This window comes from Schistocerca piceifrons, chromosome 3, assembly GCF_021461385.2.
Source record: "Schistocerca piceifrons isolate TAMUIC-IGC-003096 chromosome 3, iqSchPice1.1, whole genome shotgun sequence".
Lineage (NCBI taxonomy): Eukaryota > Metazoa > Arthropoda > Insecta > Orthoptera > Acrididae > Schistocerca > Schistocerca piceifrons.
In genome coordinates, this window is record NC_060140.1 from 512841314 (window position 1) to 512860444 (window position 19131).

Genomic DNA, 19131 nt, shown 5'->3' on the forward strand with positions numbered 1-19131 from the left:
CGTTGGGTGATCACTGCGAAGAACACAGAGATGCCGCGTAGTCCTGTGAGACAGCATTATCAGCAGCTGACAGACATTTAAAGGAGCCCCTATTTGGTCGGTCGGACCATATCTGCGGGGCATTTGGATGTGACAGTGGCCAGATGTTGGACTGTATGGAAAATTGAGGGCAGGCATACATGTCGCCAGTGTTCCCGTCCACCACGTCTGACCATCAAAAGGAAGGATCTCGGCACTGTGCACCAACCGCCTCGTAAACCGTTCACGTCTGTGCCTGTCATCCGAGAACAACAACTAGCAGCAACATTTTGTGTCATCCTACTCCACTGGTCGAAGACTAGCAGCAGCCAGAATAGGAAATTAGCGTCACATGCGTAGGCTGCCGTTGCCACCACAAAACAAACGACTGCTTTCGGAGTGATACTGTGACTAAGAAGCACGGACTGCTGATGAATGGTGCCACATTGTGTTCAGCAATGAATCGCTGTACTTCACTACCCCGGATGACCATCATTGTTTAGTATGGCGGCGATCTGGGAAGAAGTCTTATTCTTCCAATGATCTGAGGTATCACTGCCGTATTATTCCTAGCGTCATAGTGTAGAGAGCCATCGGGTATAACTTAAGGTCACGGCTGGTAGTAACAGGGAACTCACGCCACAATGGTGTATCACGGACATCCTGCGTACGCGTGCGTTGTACACTATGTGATCAAAAGTATCCGGACACCTGGCTGAAAATGACTTACAAGTTCGTGGCGCCCTCCATCGGTAAGGCTAGAATTCAATTTGGTATTGGATGACAACAAAAATGGCTCTGAGCACTATGGGACTTAACATCTGTGGTCATCAGTCCCCTAGAACTTAGAACTACTTAAACCTAACTAACCTACGGACATCACACACATCCATGCCCGAGGCAGGATTCGAACCTGCGACCGTAGCAGTCACGCAGCTCCGGACTGAGCGCCTAGAACCGCGAGACCACCGCGGCCGGCTTGATGACAACTTCCACTTTCGCAGGCATACGTTCAATCAGGTGCTGGAAAGTTTCTTGGGGAATGGTAGCCCATTCTTCACGGACTGCTGCACTGAGGAGAGGTATCGATATCGGTCGGTGAGGCCTGGCACAAGTCCGCCTTCCAAAACATCCCAAAGGTCTTCTATAGGATTCAGGTCAGGACTCTGTGAAGGCCAGTCCATTACAGGGATTTTATTGAAAAGATGCAATCGCTATCCCCGAATTGCTCTTCAACAGTGGGAAGCAAGAAGGTGCTTGAAACATAAATGTAGGCCTGTGCCGTCATAGTGCCACGCAAAACAACAAGGGGCTCAAGCCCCCTCCATGAAAAACACGGCCGCACCATAACACCACCGCCTCCTAATTTTACTGTTGGCACCACCCACGCTGGCAGATGACGTTCACCGGGAATTCACCATACCCACACTCTGACATCGGATCGCCACATTGTGTGCCATGATTCGTCACTCTACACAACGTTTTCCCACTGTTCAATCGTCCAATGTTTACGCTCCTTACACCAAGCGAGGCGTCGTTTGGCATATACCGGCGAGATGTGTGGTTATGAGCAGCCGCTCGACCATGAAATCCAAGTTTTCTCACCTCCCGCCTAACTGTCATAGTTCTTGCAGTGGATCCTGATGCAGTTTGGAATTCCAGAGTGATGGTCTGGACACATATCTGCCTATTACAGCCGGCCGGAGTGGCCGAGCGGTTCTAGGCGCTACACTCCGGAACCGCGGGACCGCTACGGCCGCAGGTACGAATCCTGCCTCGGGCATGGATGTGTGTGATGTCCTTAGGTTAGTTAGGTTTAAGTAGTTCTAAGTTCTAGGGGACTGATGACCAAAGAAGTTAAGTCCCATAGTGCTCAGAGCCATTTGAACCATTTTTTTGCCTATTACATATTACGACCCTCTTCAAATGTCGTCGGTCTCTGTCGGTCAACACACGAGGTGGGCTTGTACTCTTTTGTGCTATCGTGTCCCTTCACCTTTACACTTCACTATCACATCGGAAACAGTGGATCTATGGATGTTTAGGAGGGTGGAAATCCCGCGTACAGACGTATGACACAAGTGACACCCAATCACCTGCACGCGATCGAAGTCCGTGAATTCTGCGGAGCGCCCCATTCTGCTCTCTCACGATGTCTAATGACTACTGAGGTCGTTAATATGGAGTACCTGCCAGTAGGTGGCAGCACGCTGCACCTGATATGAAAAACGTATGTTTTGGGGGGTATCCGGATTCTTTTGATCACATAGCGTATCTCTGGCAGTGATGCCATTTTTCAAAAGGAAAATGCTCGTTCACACATAGCATGTGTGTCTATGAATTGTCTGCTTGGTGTTGGGCTACTCCCATAGTCAGAAAGATCCCTAGATCTGTCGGGTGGTTTATGGTAACAGATAAACAATGAATGTATAGTGGTGATCCAATTCGTGACCGCAGACTAACTGAAGATAAGGTGGATGTACCTACAGTGACGATGCAGTTCCTGACCACAGACTAACTGAAGATAAGTCGCTTTCTTCAGTGTTCCTAAATGCATTCGAAGCGTATTAAAATCAAAACTTACATAACAACAGACTAATAACAACAATATAATAATATAATTAATATTATTATTATAGTAAAATGTTTAACAGGTGACACCACTAGGAAAAAAAACACAACAGTGTAAGTGCAAGAGACTTCTAAACTACGGATAAAATCCATAGTTCTCATGAGAAAACGATGTTCCTGTGGACATAATTTTACAAGTAATAGCATTTAACGGATTAAATTAAGTAGTTAAACGTTTAGTTGCGTTCTCTGTGCGGAAAATGAGAGTGTAATAAATGACTCGGCAGATCTACCCAGTTTTCAACGAATCGATAAAATTAAAGTTGCTTTATTACAATTCAATAGTCTTCTAGTTCACATTGCGAACTTAGGAGCTGTGTGAACGATAGGGAAAGAGAACAAAAAAGGTGAGTAACGTAAAAATGATGTCGCTCGCCAACATTTCAGGCGTATTCTAACTGTTACTGAGTAATCGTTTACGTTTTTTTTTCTTTCGTCCTTCAAGACATCAGTAAAAACTTTCGAATTAATCTCTCTGAGAAACGGAAAGGTGAACTTGAAATTTATGACTGTCCTAGAGACATGTCTAGAATGGGTGATAGTAGTAGAAATTCCAGAACGGTTTGAGTTAACAGCGTACTCTGCGCCACTGCGAACCATCAATGCTCTTTGTCAGTGTTACCTGCAGGAATTTTTCAAGTATATGACATTCTCATTCGCGTCGAAGATACGTCTCTGAATATACATGAAAAATCCGTCAGTGTGGGAGATACTGGAACGTAAGTGAATCTGCCAAATTTCAACAGGTTAAATGCTAGACAAATCTAATAATATTTCATTATTGTGCTTGGGTTTTCGTGTTTCATCTCGGGTACTTCCTTATCAGTCACTTTAATAGATATCCATTTAAGGGTTCGTGTCCTTTTCTTCTAGAGGCCGTGTTCTTGTGTGAAAGCGTCGTAGATATAATACGATGCCTTATCGAAGTTTCCAGACTCTTCCCGCCACAGTTGTCTAGTAACCGTGTTGCAGTCACTAGCACCGATTTAGTGGTGAATGTGTCCGTTTGGTATAGCTACACAGCAGTCAGTACCATGTAATGCTCGGCGAAGATTGTCGTGAGTTAGCCAATTCACGAAGTAATGAGCGAGCCAAACAGTATTCAGTAATACGCGTAAGACAGAACATCGGGTACATTCGCAGTAGTATAACTAAAAGCCATAGGAAAAGAAAGTAGAACTTTAGTCAGAGGAAAAGCAGCCGTGTGAATATAAAGAGCATAAATGGCAATTCGCTATCAAGTGAAGAAGACAAGCCTGGGGGTGAAAGAAGCATACAGAAGGGCCGTGCAAAAGAAACAAACTTAAAAACAATGTTAAGGAAATGGAAGGTATGTAGAGCGGATAGGTGATGTAATATTGCGAGAAGATATTGACAGAGATTTGAAAGACCTAAGCTGATCCAAGGCTCTGGTAGTAGATGATATTCCTTCAGAATTATTGGGACAAAATTATTCGATCACGTATGCAAGATACGCAGGGTAAATATAATCAGACTTCAAGGATAACGCAATAATTGCCATACCAAACACCGCAGGTGCTGACTTGTGTGAATGTTACCGAACTACCTATTTAATAAATCTTGCTTACAAAACACTTGTACGCTATGCGTAATTTATAGACAACTGGTAATGCTGGTAGAAGCTGATCTTGCACGAGGAATTTAGGAGCGAGCGAGGCAGTATTGACCCTACCATGTATACCAGAGGAGAGACTGGAAAAAGCTAACCTATGTTTACCTACAGTACTTGTAGATTTAGAGAATGTTGGTTCAAATGGCTCTGAGCACTATGGGACTTAACTTCCGAGGTCATCAGTCCCCTAGAACTTTGAACTACTTAAACGTAACTAACCTAAGGACATCACACACATCCATGCCCGAGGCAGGATCCGAACCTGCGCCCGTAGTGGTCGCGCGGTTCCAGACTGTAGCGCCTAGAACCGCTCGGCCACTCCGGCCGGCTTTAGAGAAGGCTTTCGGCATTGTTGCCTGGAAGACTCGAAGAACATGTAGTGTAAGCAATGGTGGAGAATAGAGTGCGACATGGCTATAACTTATCCACCTATCTCATCCTATATATTGAGCAAGCACTAAAGGAAAGCAATGAGAAGTTTGGGAAGAGAATTAAAGTCCAAGAAAAAGAAACTGAGGTTAGCCAATGACGTTGTAATTCTGTCACCGACAGTAAAGGACTTTGAAGTGCAGTTGAACAAAACAGATTAGTGAGTGAAATGAAGTTATAAGATGAATATCAACGGAAGTAAAACATAGTTAATGGAAAGTAGTCCAATCAAATATGATGATTCTGAGGCATTAAAACTAATAGACGTGTTTACCTATTTGGTTCAAAATGGCTCTGAGTACTATGGGACTTAACATCTGAGGTCATGAGTCCCCTAGACTTAGATCTACTTAAACCTAACTAACCTAAGGACATCACACACAACCATGCCCGAGGCAGGCTTCTAACGGTAGTAGCAGCGCGGTTCCAAACTGACGCGCCTAGAACCGCTCGGCCACTGCGGCCGGCTTGCTATTTGGGTAGATGGCCGAAGTAGAGAGGATATAAAATGTAGACTAGTAGTCATAAGAAAAGCCTTTTTGAAAAAAAGAAAACTGTTAACATCTGATGTAAATTTAAGTGTTAGGATGTATTTGTGAACGAATTTGTCTGGAGCATATACTTAAACGAAAGTCAAATGCGGACGATGAACAGTTCAGACAAGAAGTGCTTTTGAAATGGGCGCTACAAAGAACGCTGAATACTGGTTTGGTAGACGGATAACTAATAAGGAGGTACTGCAAAGAATTAGAGACCAAAGAAGTTTATGGCACAACAAAAAGAACAAAGAGCGGTTCGGTTGATAGGACACATCCTGAGGCGTCGAGGAATAATCGATTCGGTAGCGCATCCGGGAACGCCGAGAAAAGCGCATACTCAGAGTGGAATCTATGATACACCCAACACCATAAAGTTGGCTATGTCGCGACCGACAACCGCCGTTGTCGTGCCTGTACTAACACATCCCCACCCCCATCGTTCCACATCCTATCCCAAGGAAAATTGAACACATCCCCCATCCGTTACCCAGAACGTGCTGACAACCTAGCAACTACAGTCTACAGTTCGTAGTAATAGACGGAAAGTCACCGAGTAAAACAGAAGTAATATCCGGCGTTCCCCAAGGAAGTAAAACAGAAGTAATATCCGGCGTTCCCCAAGGAAGTGTTATAGGCCCTCTATTGTTCCTGATCTATATTAACGACATAGGAGACAATCTGAGTAGCCGTCTTAGATTGTTTGTAGATGATGCTGTCATTTACCGTCTTGTAAAGTCATCAGATGATCAAAACGACTTCCAAAATGATTTAGATAAGATATATGTATGGTGCGAAAAGTGGCAACTGGCCCTGAATAAAGAAAAGTGTGAAGTTATTCACATGAGTACTAAAAGAAATCAGCTAAATTTCGATTACGTGATAAGCCACACAAATCTGAAGGCTGTAAATTCAACTAAATACTTAGGGAATACAATTACATATTTGTAATTGGAACGACCACATAGATAATATTGTGGGTAGAGCGAACCAAAGACTGCGATTCATTGGCAGAACACTTAGAAGGTGCAACAGGTCTACCAAAAAGACTGCTTACACTACGCTTGTCCGCCATATTCTGGAGTATTGCTGTGCGGTGTGGGATCCGCATCGGGTGGGACTGAAGGATGACATCGAAAAAGTACAAATAAGGGCAGGTCGTTTTGTATCGTCGCGAAATAGGGGGAGATACTGTCAAAGGCATGATACGTGAATTGGAGTGACAATCATTAAAACAAAGGCGTTTTTAGTTGCTAGGGATTTTCTCATGAAATTTCAATCACCAGTTTTCTCCCCCGATTGCGAAAACAAATCTGTTGGCACCCACCTACATAGGAAGAAATGATCATCACGATAAAATAAGAGAAATCAGGGCTCGCACAGAAAAATTTAAGTGCTCGCTTTTTTTCGGGTGCCGTTCGAGAGTGGTTCAAATGGCTCTGAGCACTATGCGACTTAACTTCTGAGGTCATCAGTCGCCTAGAACTTAGAACTACTTAAACCTAACTAACCTAAGGACATCAGACACATCCATGCCCGAGGCAGGATTCGAACCTGCGACCAGAGCGGTCGCTCGGCTCCAGACTGTAGCGCCTAGAAGCGCACGGCCACTCTGGCCGGCGTTCGAGAGTGGAACGGTAGAGAGACAGCATGAAGGTGGCTCATTGAACCCTTTAACAGGCACTTTATTGTGAACAGCAGAGTAATCACGTACATGTAGATGTAGGCGTAGTCTCAGAATCCCTACAGTTACATCAAGGCTCCAACATACCAATCAAACTTTTATTAGTACAGCCTAGCCACCTCTTTTTTAGCTCCTGTCTCTGTCTCACACGTATACTTTCCGATGCTCAACGACTCGACAGAGTCACCGATCCATTTTGTTTCTCATCCTCCCATCCTGCTCTCCCAGCCCTACCACGACTTACAATAATACACAACAGTTTCCATCTCCTAGCTTCTTCACCCGCTCAGCAGTGCAGCGTGGTCGATACCTCGCGTTCAGTGAGCGGTACACTGTCCTTGCTCATGAGATAATCTTTGGTTAGCGGACTCTGGGCTGGAGAGAGAGGTTCCGATGGGCGGACGGGAAGTGGAAGCTGAGCGGACGGTGTGAGCAGCCGTGCAAGGCCATTATTTCCGGCGCGGGCATTTTTCTAACGGAGTGCTCAGAACTGGCCTTGTGGGACTGAGTAATGTGGATGTTGTCGCAACGTGCTTGCCGGTGCTACTGCTGCCCCGTGCTGCATCAGACCTGTGTCTTCCTTGAATTCCCTGCGCGGGGACAGACCCCGCATTTGAGAAATCTTTCACGCAGGAGGATCGTACAAACATACCGCCGTTTGAGTCTCGTACAGATTCCCGTATGGAGGACATAGTGATAGGCATCCCAGGGTTTGTGAAGCAGCTGAATGGGTTGAAAATAAATAAATCGCCAGGTCCTGATGGGATTCCAAATCGGTTTTACAGAGAGTACTCTACTGCATTGGCTCCTTACTTAGCTTGCATTTATCGAGAATCTCTTGCCCAACGTAAAATCCCGAGCGACTGGAAAAAAGCGCAGGTGACGCCTGTGTATAAGAAGGGTAGAAGGACGGATCCTCAAAATTACAGACCAATATCCTTAACATCAGTTTTTTGCAGGATTCTCGAACATATTCTCAGTTCGAATATAATGAATTTCCTTGAGACAGAGAAGTTGCTGTCCATGCATCAGCAGAGCTTCAGAAAGCATCGCTCCTGCGAAACGCAACTCGCCCTTTTTTCACATGATAGCTTGCGAACCATGCATGAAGGGTATCAGACGGATGCGATATTCCTTGACTTCCTGAAAGCGTTTGACGCGGTGCCCCACTGCAGAACCCTAACTAAGGTATGAGCATATGGGATTGGTTCCCAAATATGTGAGTGGCTCGAAGACTTCTTAAGTAATAGAACCCAGGACCTTGTCCTCGATGATGAGTATTCATCTGAGGTGATGGTATCATCTGGAGTGCCCAAGGGAAGTGTGGTAGGTCAGCTGTTGTTTCTAACTACATAAATGATCTTTCGGTTAGGGTGGATAGCAATGTGCGGCTGTTTGCTGATGATGCTGTGGTGTACGGGAAGATGACGTCGCTGAGTGACTGTAGGAGGATACAAGATGACTTGCACAGGATTTGTGATTGGTGTAAAGAATGGCAGCTAACTCTAAATATAGATAAATGTAAATTAATGCAGATGAATAGGAAAAAGAATCCTGTAATGTCTAAATACTCCATTAGTAGTGTAGCGCTTGACACAGTCACGTCGATTAAATATTTGAGCGTAACATTGCAGAGCGATATGAAGTGGGTCAAGCATGTAATGACAGTTGTGGGGAAGGCGGATAGTCGTCTTCGGTTCATTGGTAGAATTTTGGGAAGATGTGGTTCATCCGTAAAGGAGACCGCTTATAAAACACTAATACGACCTATTCTTGAGTATTGCTCGAGCGTTTGGGATCCCTATCAGGTTGGATTGAGGGAGGACATAGAAGCAATTCAGCGGCGGGGCTGGCCGGTGTGGCCGAGCGGTTCTAGGCGCTTCAGTCTGGAACCGGGCGACCGCTACGGTCGCAGGTTCGAATCCTGCCTCGGGCATGGATGTGTGTGATGTTCTTAGGTTAGTTAGGTTTAAGTAGTTCTAAGTTCTAGGCGACTGATGACCTAAGATGTTAAGTCCCATAGTGCTCAGAGCCATTTGAACCATTTTCAGAGGCGGGCTGCTAGATTTGTTACTGGTAGGTTTGATCATCACGCGAGTGTTACGGAAGTGCTTCAGGAACTCGGGTGGGAGTCTCTAGAGGAAAGGAGGCGTTCTTTTCGTGAATCGCTACTGAGGAAATTTAGAGAACCAGCATTTGAGGCTGACTGCAGTACAATTTTACTGCTGCCAACTTATATTTGCGGAAAGACCACAAAGATAAGATAAGAGAGATTAGGGCTCGTACAGAGGCATATAGGCAGTCATTTTTCCCTCGTTCTGTGTGGGAGTGGAACAGGGAGAGAAGATGTTAGTTGTGGTGCGAGGTACCCTCCGCCACGCACCGTGTGGTGGATTGCGTAGTATGTATGTAGATGTAGATGTACCCCTGAGTTTATTGTGCTGCCTGAGGGCTTGCGCCGCGTTCCGACTTCGGCCTGACCAACTGTAATTTATTCATGTTTGATATACTTCCTTCTTGTGAGAGGAAAATCTTGAGTCATGACTAAAGATTCAAAAGAGAGAAATGTATGCCTTGGGTTCTTTAAAAGTTTATATTGTTGTAAAGAAAAAGAGACATTAATGCTTGGATTAGATTAGATTTACTTTCATTCCAACTAATCAATAGTGAGGAGGTCCTTCAGGATGTAAAACACGTCAGAAAAACAATAATACATGACAAATATTTACAACTAAAACAAATAAGCTTTTTTTGACATTGTAACATGTTAGTAAAGAGTTTTGATGTTTAGGAAATTAGTTGTATAGATTTCTAAGTAAAAAGTGATGTTCGGCAAGTTTCTCATGGCCTTCCTCCAGGATCTTCTGCTGGTGTGCTTAATTTTGGTATAGGTCCTCGTTGACCGCACCACCCACATCACAGCATCAGTCACTAACCGTAATCTGGGTGTCCGAGGGGAACAAAATTAAAGGGAAAGAGACACCGGAAGGCAATTCGTTATTTGTGTAGAGACAACGCCTCACACCTTCAACAGTCGAAGAAAGAGTGCCCGATCATATTTTTGGTATTTGTGATATCTACTTGGACAGCTACTTGCAGAAATGGAAACACCTAAGTGTACTAGTGTATAGGCTAATCTGTGTGTAGTGTGCTGCGGATCCATGACGGTAACCAGTGTCGGTTTACGTGTGTGGACAGGTGACACACCCTTTCTTCCTGCCGGACCCGCTGCGCGGTGACTTCAACATCGCGGGCATGAACTTCCAGTGGTGGTCGGAGGGCGTGTTCGGCATGGCGCTGACGCCCCCGCAGGAGGACGGCTTCCGCGTGCTGCTCTTCCACCCGCTGGCCAGCCACAGGGAATTCGCCGTCTCGACGCGCGTGCTGCGCGACCGATCGCTCGTCGACAGCAACTTCCACTACTTCCAGGTACCAGCTGGCGCCGCTCTCTAGACTACTCGAAAACAGTTCTACGAAGAGGAAATGCCGTTCTCTTGACGCTGAAGATAAAGGCTTACACAAAGATTATTTCTTCCAAAAAGAATTTTCACTCTGCAGCGGAGTGTGCGCCGATTTGAAGTGTCCTAGCAGGTTACAATTGTATGTTGGACCCGATCTCGAACCTACGACCTTTGACTTTCGTGGTCAAATGCTTTACTGGATGACCTTCTCTTTGAGGGGTGGGGGGTGCTCCCTTCTCTCCCTACAGCCCTCATCAGTCACTGTCCAGCCTTCTCCCGCCTGAATTCTCCAACGTCTACATCTACATCTACATCCATACTCCGCAAGCCACCTGATGGTGTGTGGCGGAGGGTACTTTGAGTACTTCTACCGGTTCTCCCTTCTATTCCAGTCTCGTATTGTTGGTGTTCAGTTATAAACAAGTTTCCTTAGTGAAAAAATGTTTTCTTGGTGTTTAAAAGATTTACTGGGAAATTAATTCCTTCTTCATCTTCTTGTGAAGCTCTTTTGAAATCCCTACTGTTAGCTAAATATAATTTATAGACAAGTATATATTTTCATGGAACTAAAATCTTTCCGTACACGGTATTTCTCACAATTAAAATGAATATGGAGAATGAGTTCTTGGAAAACGAGAAAAAAATAGAGAACCCGCTGGGAAAACAAATTTTTGTCTGCAAAATGACTAAACCGAGACACATTCTTAAAATGAATAAATAAAACAAATTGAATTTTCCTCAGTGTGAGAAGGATCGTTCTCAGAAACTGAGGTAATCTGTTGAACTGCTGCAATGAAGTCCTGTTCCATTCCACCCAGTACTTGTTCCCCCTTAGCACTCCGTTCTCAGGCTGGCTTGTAATTCTCCGAAGTAGATCACATGGACCAAAAATATTCAATATCGGAGGGTTGTGTCGAGACAATCCTGTATCCACTCTCTGTACTTGGGATTTTGAATCATCTTTAAATATTCATTGATTAAAAATTAAATACTTTCAAGGTATGAGTGTCATTCGTTCTCTACTGTGCGAAGCACGAATTGCTCCAGTAACCAAGCGACGCTGTTGTTTCGACCTGTTGGATGAGAGTGCCAGTGTCAGGGCCATTCCAGTTTGGTGAGAAGATCTATTGTATTTAATGAGGGATTTGTACCTACCTTTCCTCTGGTCCATATCCAGTTTCGAATTGTGCCTTATCTACAGATCTGTGGGATTGGCAGTCAATTATTTGGCATTCGTTGCTTAACGAAGTTTACGATAAGTATATCGAATGTAGTTTTCCCGTGGTAGGTAAGCTATCATTAACCACCTCTTACCGTACTGCCGCGACACTAGATTGTATGATTGGGTTGTTAATGTTCGTCCACACTCATATCATTCCATGTGCGGATATTTTTGTTAGATAGAGATGAATAAGCTGTGTTTTATGAACTCCGTATAGACGTTTTTCGTTGAAGTTCGAAGTAACTACATTTCAAACAAATCTCTTTGCGCGGGTCCTGCATCTATTGGTGCCATGCGGTTTGTAGGGTTAAGTTCCCTGAAGTGACATTTTGCTATGTCGTTATTGTTGAGCTATCCAAGCACGACTCACTGCTCGTCCTCACAGCTGTACTTCGGTCAGAAGCTTCGGTAGTTCAAGCACTGGTAGTCCCGCAAGGTATGCAGGACAACTTCTGTGAAGTTTGCAAGGTAAGAGAAATTTACCGGCGGAAGTGAAGGTATGAGGGCGGGTCGTGGGTCTAGCATGAACAGCTCAGTCAGTAGAGCAGTTGCCCGCAAGAGGTAGACGTCCCAGGTTCGAGTCCCAGTCTAACATACAGTTTTTATCCGCCATGAAGTTTCAGTTTAATTCTTACAGTTAAGTAAGACCAGTAATCATCCATGCTAATAACGCTATTTATTAAGAACAAACGGCGCCATTCCCAGTTTCGAACCGATAGGCTCACCATCAGATGGCGTTCACGTTTAAAATTGCGTACAGCTTAGTTTAAAACGTGAACAGTGCTCAGAGGATGAGCCTGTCGATTCGAAACCGACAACGGTGATATTTGTTTTTAATAAATAGCATCATCAGCGGTAACTGTTTGCTATTTTTATTTTATTGTAAGAATTAGCCTCTAATTTTTTACATATTTACGGTCTTACCATGTCAGCTTTCGAGAAAACAGCGAAAGGAATGACAGTTGCATAAGGAATGTAATGTGTTTCAAAGAGACTCACCGGACTTTTCAAATTCAAATTTATGGTAAGGTCTTATGGGACCAAACTGTTGACGTGGTCGGTTCCTAAGCTTACGCACTACTTAATATAACTTAAACTAACTCACGCTAAGGACAACACACACACCCATGCCCGAGGGAGGACTCGAACCTCCGACGGGGGCAGCCGGGCGGACCATGAAAAGGCGCCCTAGACCGTTAGCCTACCCCGCGCGGCACACCGGATTTTTCAAGAATATATCTTCTACGTAAAAGAAGATGAAAACTTGAGGTTGGTTTTAACTTCTGCCTTGAAACTAAGTACAGCCTTTCCCCTGGTGTAAATTGTAAGTCGCTGGTTCATGTGGTCACCAGCAGAGGTCTCCCAGATGCAGCTCGCTAGTTCGTTCACTACCCGTCGTGCGCCGAGTCCAGGTGGTCATAACGAGCTATAAAAGACGTTTTGCGTTCACCCATTCAATAGGTGCAGTTCAGTTACAGCTGTTCGACGTGGTTTTCGTCGACAGACGTCACTGCATCCCCTATAGAGAAAAGGACGTACGGATCTCGCATTTCACCACTGGCCTCCGACATATTATCTCACTGTACACGCATTTTTATGGATATTTCAAAGACAATGTCTGTGTGCCTCACCTTCCAACATATTTTGGTGAACCAAGACGCCGCATTCCAACAGCAATGAATACAGTAACTCCAATCATGATATTAAAAATATGATGTGGGACTATCATCTGAATGTTTGAGATTTTGAGAAAGTAATGTATTCAAGAGTAGCTTCACATATCTGTAAAAATGAAGTACTAACAAAATGTCAGTTTGGTTTCCCGAAAGGTTTTTCAACAGAAAATGCCATATATGCTTTCACCAATCAAATTTTGAATGATCTGAATAACCGAACACCACCCATTGGGATTTTTTGTGATCTCTCAAAGGCTTTTGATTGTGTAAATCATGAAATTCTGCTAGACAAGCTCAAGTATTGTGGCATGAGTGGGACAGTGCACAAATGGTTTAATTCGTGCCTAATTGGAAGAGTACAAAAAGTTGAAATAAGTAGTTCTCATAATATGCAAAGATCAGCACATTCCTCAAACTGGGAACTATCAAGAATGGGGTTCCACAAGGGTCGCTCGTGGGTCCTTTGTTGTTTTTAATATATATTAATGACTTGCCATACTATATTCATGAAGAGGCAAAGTTAGTTCTCTTTGCTGATGATACAAGTATAGTAATCACACCTGACAAACAAGAATTAACTGATGAAATTGTCAATAATTTCTTTCAGAAAATTACTAAGTGGTTCCTTATAAACGGACTCTCACTGAATTTTGATAAGACACAGTACATACAGTTCCGTACAGTAAATGGTATGACGCCATTAATAAATATAGACCTTAATCAGAAGCATATAGCTAAGGTAGAATATTCCAAATTTTTAGGTGTGTCCATTGATGAGAGATTAAATTGGAAGAAACACATTGATGATTTGCTGAAACGTTTGAGTTCAGCTACTTACGCAATAAGGGTCATTGCAAATTTTGGTGATAAACATCTCAGTAAATTAGCTTACTACGCCTATTTTCACTCATCGCTTGCATATGGCATCGTATTTTGGGGTAATTCATCACTGAGGAATAAAGTATTTATTGCACAAATGTGTGTAATCAGAATAATAGCGGGAGTCCACCCAAGATCATCCTGCAGACATTTATTTAAGGATCTAGGGATATTCACAGTAGCTTCTCAGTATATGTACTCTCTTACCAAACCCAATTCAAAAGTAATGGCAGTGTGCATAACTACAATACTAGGAGAAAGGATTATCTTCACTATTCAAGATTAAATCTAACTTTGGCACCGAAAGGGGTGAATTATACTGCCACTAAAGTCTTTGGTCACTTACCAAATAGTATCAAAAGTCTGACAGATAACCAACAAGTGTTTAAGAAGAAATTAAAAGAATTTCTGAATGACAGCTCCTTCTACTCCATAGAGGAATTTTTAGATATAAATTAAGAAAACAATTAAAAAATTTTAAAAAAAATTTAAAAAAGTTGTTATATTAACTTAATTATGTTGTTAAATTAACTTAATTATGTCATGTATTGGAAAATTTGACTCGTTCCACATCATTACGAAATATCGTATCCATGATCCATGGAACTAGTATTAATCTAATCTAATCTAATCTAATCTAAATCTAATCTTACCTCCGTACTAAGGCACACAGAACGACTGTGGAAGGTAAACGAAAACATTGATCTCAAACGTAACTGTAAAAAAGTAGTTCAAGGATCTGTGTGCATGCCTGAAACAAGATGCACCCTTGTAAATCAGATGGTTCTTTTGGAAATAGAATTTTGCACTACAATGCGTAAGTTAAATTTTACCTCAAGTGTCCCTCTTCATTGACGTAGAAGATATAGTCTTGAGACATCGGATGAATGTTTTCCAAACTCCCTGTGTAGTTGAGTCTAGCGATAGAGCAGCACCGTTAATTTGTATTATTGGATTTTAACTATACATCTGTCTCGACTTTAAATGTTCCAAGAGGAATTATATTTCAGGATTATATTGCAAGACTACATTTTAATGGCAGTATGATTCGAAAAGCTACATGCGACTATGAGTTTACGCCCTTTAACTAGCAAGCCTTCTACTTCACCACCTGGCCCATGTGTCTGCTAAATTGATTTTGCCCTTTGACTGCCTTTGTTGTTGTCAGCCTGCATTTTAGGTTATCACACTTTTCAGAATCTAAATTAACTTGAATGCTGAAATAATACTGATGAAACGGTGGCTCCCATATTATTGTAGTCAGCTGTTGATGGGTGATTAATACATAGCCACGGGCTTGATCTTTTATAAAAATGATGGCACAAGTTCAGTGATTAAAAAATAGGACAAGCAATCCGTGTTAAGCATGATGACAAATAAAACATGAACTGTTGGCAACACAAATAAACGCAACAAACACTTAACACTCCAGTGGGTGGTGACTGGTTGCGAAAGAGTAAGCTTTGTCTGATTCAACTATTTACTCTGGCTCAAAATATGGATAACCCAATCTGAAATTATGTAACACTGAATACACTTTGATGGGTTTATTCTACCCAGAAGTTATACAACGTTGGTGCAGCTGAGAACAAGTGGCGACACTGTGATTCTGTTTGCCCTAACAATCCAGGGCAGCAATACTACACCCCTTTCTCGATGTGTAGCGCTGTCGCAAATGACGGTTGTAGTTGAAGTTTCTGCAGAGCAGCGATGTGCGACGCCTGTAATTTGGCTATCACCGGCACGAAATATGCAAAGTCGCAGCTGGCGATCTTTTAGACGGATCGCAATTATCCTCTAATGGAGCCCCGAAATCTCGGCAGATTCCAGAGTGGGACACTCCCGTTCGCCGGTCATATCATGGACCAATTTGACTCGTACAGCAGTGCACACAAGGAGATCAAACGTCAAGGCAGCAGACCTGTCACAAATATGACAGCCCTCGGCACAGCGAGTTGTCCGAGATGACTGAGATCTAAACTGTCCGTACAGCTGAGTGCTCAACACAGGCTGCCCAGTCAAGACTAATGCTAGCGCGAAGTCACAATCAGGACAAATGTCCGTGCAACCCACTCATAACAAGAGTCAAGATCAGAATCCACTCCAGACCAGAGACTGAACCAGAAGTGCAAGTCTCTCCTCTTCTCACTTTCCATCAAACCTTGGTGAACTCCACAAAAGCACTCACACAGCCATCCCTGCAAGGGTTTCGTGCTAATCACCAGACTCCATAAGATCAAGGTCTTCCCTCTAACTCGTCTGCTCTACCCATAGGCCAATCCTTAAAGTTAACAATATTCTTCTCTTTTCTGGAGAAGCAAATTCCCACACAGGGAGGAGAAGACATTGTGCTTCCGACTTGTTTATTTTCCACGGCCACTTTAGGCAGCATGTTTTGAGTTTCCGTTTAGCTCTAAAGCGAACAACGCATTTATCACAGAGATCATTATCTGGACGGCTCGAACGTTACAGCATGTCTGACAAGAGGCATCGGTTGAACTAATAGAAGTGCCTTTGTGTCCCATCATGGACCATTTCAGAGCTCCAAAAATGTTGGGCTCCATTCTAACAATGTTCCAAAGGCCTGAAGCTTCCCAAAAAAACTCTTTAGGCAAAGGGACGACGCCACCTGACGACTCCCTCTAAAGTGTCCAGTCCACGGTGAACATATAAACGCGCTAATTTTCATGGCCACCATCCATGTTCATAAAGAGCGTTTACGACACATTACAGACGCTCTGGCTAGGCGACCTAGATTTCTCTAGCGCCCCTGTTCCAGCTGCGGCTCGAGGCAGGTCCAGGTAGGCCGTTTTTTCCCTCTTCGGCCGAAAGCATTGTCTGCACACTGGTGCGAGAAATTCTTGGGACCAGAATTCTGTCCCTGGTAAGTGCTGTGAGATGCACTGCACGCGGCTTCCAAGGCCCAAACATCCGTTCCAAGATATACTGTTAAATGACCACACTACCTGCTTATGCTCAACTCCAGAAAAATACTATACGAAGGAGAGCCACCATAAAAATCTCGCATGCGTTAACAACATACATGCTCAACTTCCTGTTGTCTCAGGAAACTGATGTCTTGGATGTGAAATCAACATTAAAGAATAGCCTTGAATATGTGAAACGTCTCCGTTGCTGCAAGCAGCTCTGCCCACATGACATGCCGATTATGCCTCTGTTAGCAATAGTCCACCGCAATCTGCAGCGCCTCTGAGTCACAGTCTATATCGGCCACAGGTGGAAATATGAAAGACTGGGAGATAGGGAATAATTATTTCCTTGTTTTTTTATCAGTGATGTAAACAATTACGACGTGTTCCTTGCAGATACCACTTGAAAATCGCAAAACAGACGGGACTGGCCAATAGTAAAAAATAAGGATCGATTGCACTTGATGGCGTAAAATATTAACATTTCATATGTACAGATCAATTCACCTTGAAACACACACGTGGGATAATACGGCGAGGACACTACTCGTAAATCAGCAACACCACCTCTGTCAGGGACGACACCCGCAAGCAGTGGAGACAAACGATTGTGAAGCCCCAGTTTTTGTTACAACGCTTGCACTGAGACTGACATTCCTCAGTAAGTATTTATGTTGTTGCAATGATGAGTAAGTTGTTTATGTCATTAAAGAAAATGTATTAATTTACGACCGTTAGCTTCTTATCTCAAAACATTCGACTCTTTCTTCATTCATTGTGATCCCACTTCACGTCACATCTGGTTCAAAATGGTTCAAATGGCTCTGAGCACTTTGGGACTTAACTTCTGAGTTCATCAGTCCCCTAGAACTTAGAACTACTTAAACCTAACTAACCTAAAGACATCACACACACCCATGCCCGAGGCAAGATTCGAACCTGCGACCGTAGCGGTCGCGCGGTTCCATACTGTAGCGCCTAGAACCGCTCGGCCACTTCGGCCGGCGCCACATCTGGAATTAGATCTTCTGGTCCTGTTGAAAGAGCTGTAGATCTTTCTTTCCAATCAGTGCTATCCAAAGTGCTCCTTGAAACATATGTCAGACACTTCTAGAAAGAAGTCACCTTTCAAAACCACAGGGTACTGCCTATAAAATAACTTTGTTTATTTACTGCCAGTTTAGATCTTCTGATCATCTTCACGTATCATTACGTTTGCAACAGCGTACATGGCAATGTTCTGAATGTGATGTCACACAGAATAAAGCCATTCAGCGACCACAGTCAATCAATCTTGCGAATACTTCACTACCAGGCTTCACTTCTCTATGTGGAGACACACTACCCAAAGGCACATTTCAGCTCTTGGCGATTTTCAAATGTGACTTTTTCCAAATACTTACTATTTATAAGGTATCAATTACACAAAACGTGTAAGCAAACTAGCCTAGACGGATACTTCGGGAATTTCCATTCACAGATATTGCTCAGAGAATTGTTCACACTTCGAGTTAGCTCCTGTCAGTGCTCGAACGCGGCCGTAACCAATGCTTTGTTTGCTCAGAACCTCGGCGAGCGCGGACCCAACGGTCACGTGACGGCGCAGTACATGGGCGATGACGGAATCCTCTTCTTCAACCTGATCGACCAGAACGCCATCGGCTGCTGGGACGGCCGCAAGCACTACAGGCCGCACAACATGGCTGTCGTCGACAAGGATGACGAAGCGCTCGTCTTCCCCAGCGACGTCAAGGTACGTATCTGCACCTCGCGCTCTTGTACACTAACGCCATCACGTATGGCTCATACTTTACAGTTTCAGCCGGGGGGGACAAGGACTCTTATCTACAGTTACATCTCATCATGTGATATTAGCAATGACAGGGAAGAAGAAAAGAGCAAGTATTGCAAACGACTTCACAGTGCCTGTTTTTGTTCATCGTAAATTGTTGTGGTAGGAACGTGGCATCCCGACAGGTAGACGCATTGAGTATCAGGGATCATTTTATTTTCTTTGACACAGAGGGCTGAA

General features: G+C 43.7%; 1 protein-coding gene across 1 annotated transcript in view; it reads left to right on the forward strand.

Moving 5' to 3' along the window:
- The window catches only part of LOC124789494 (protein yellow-like), a 112378-nt gene that overhangs the window by 83856 nt on the left and 9391 nt on the right, over positions 1-19131 (forward strand). Inside the window, exons 5-6 of the mRNA XM_047256875.1 lie at positions 10130-10360; positions 18664-18852. Coding sequence (XP_047112831.1) covers positions 10130-10360; positions 18664-18852 — 420 coding nt within the window. The remainder of the gene's footprint in view (positions 1-10129; positions 10361-18663; positions 18853-19131) is intronic.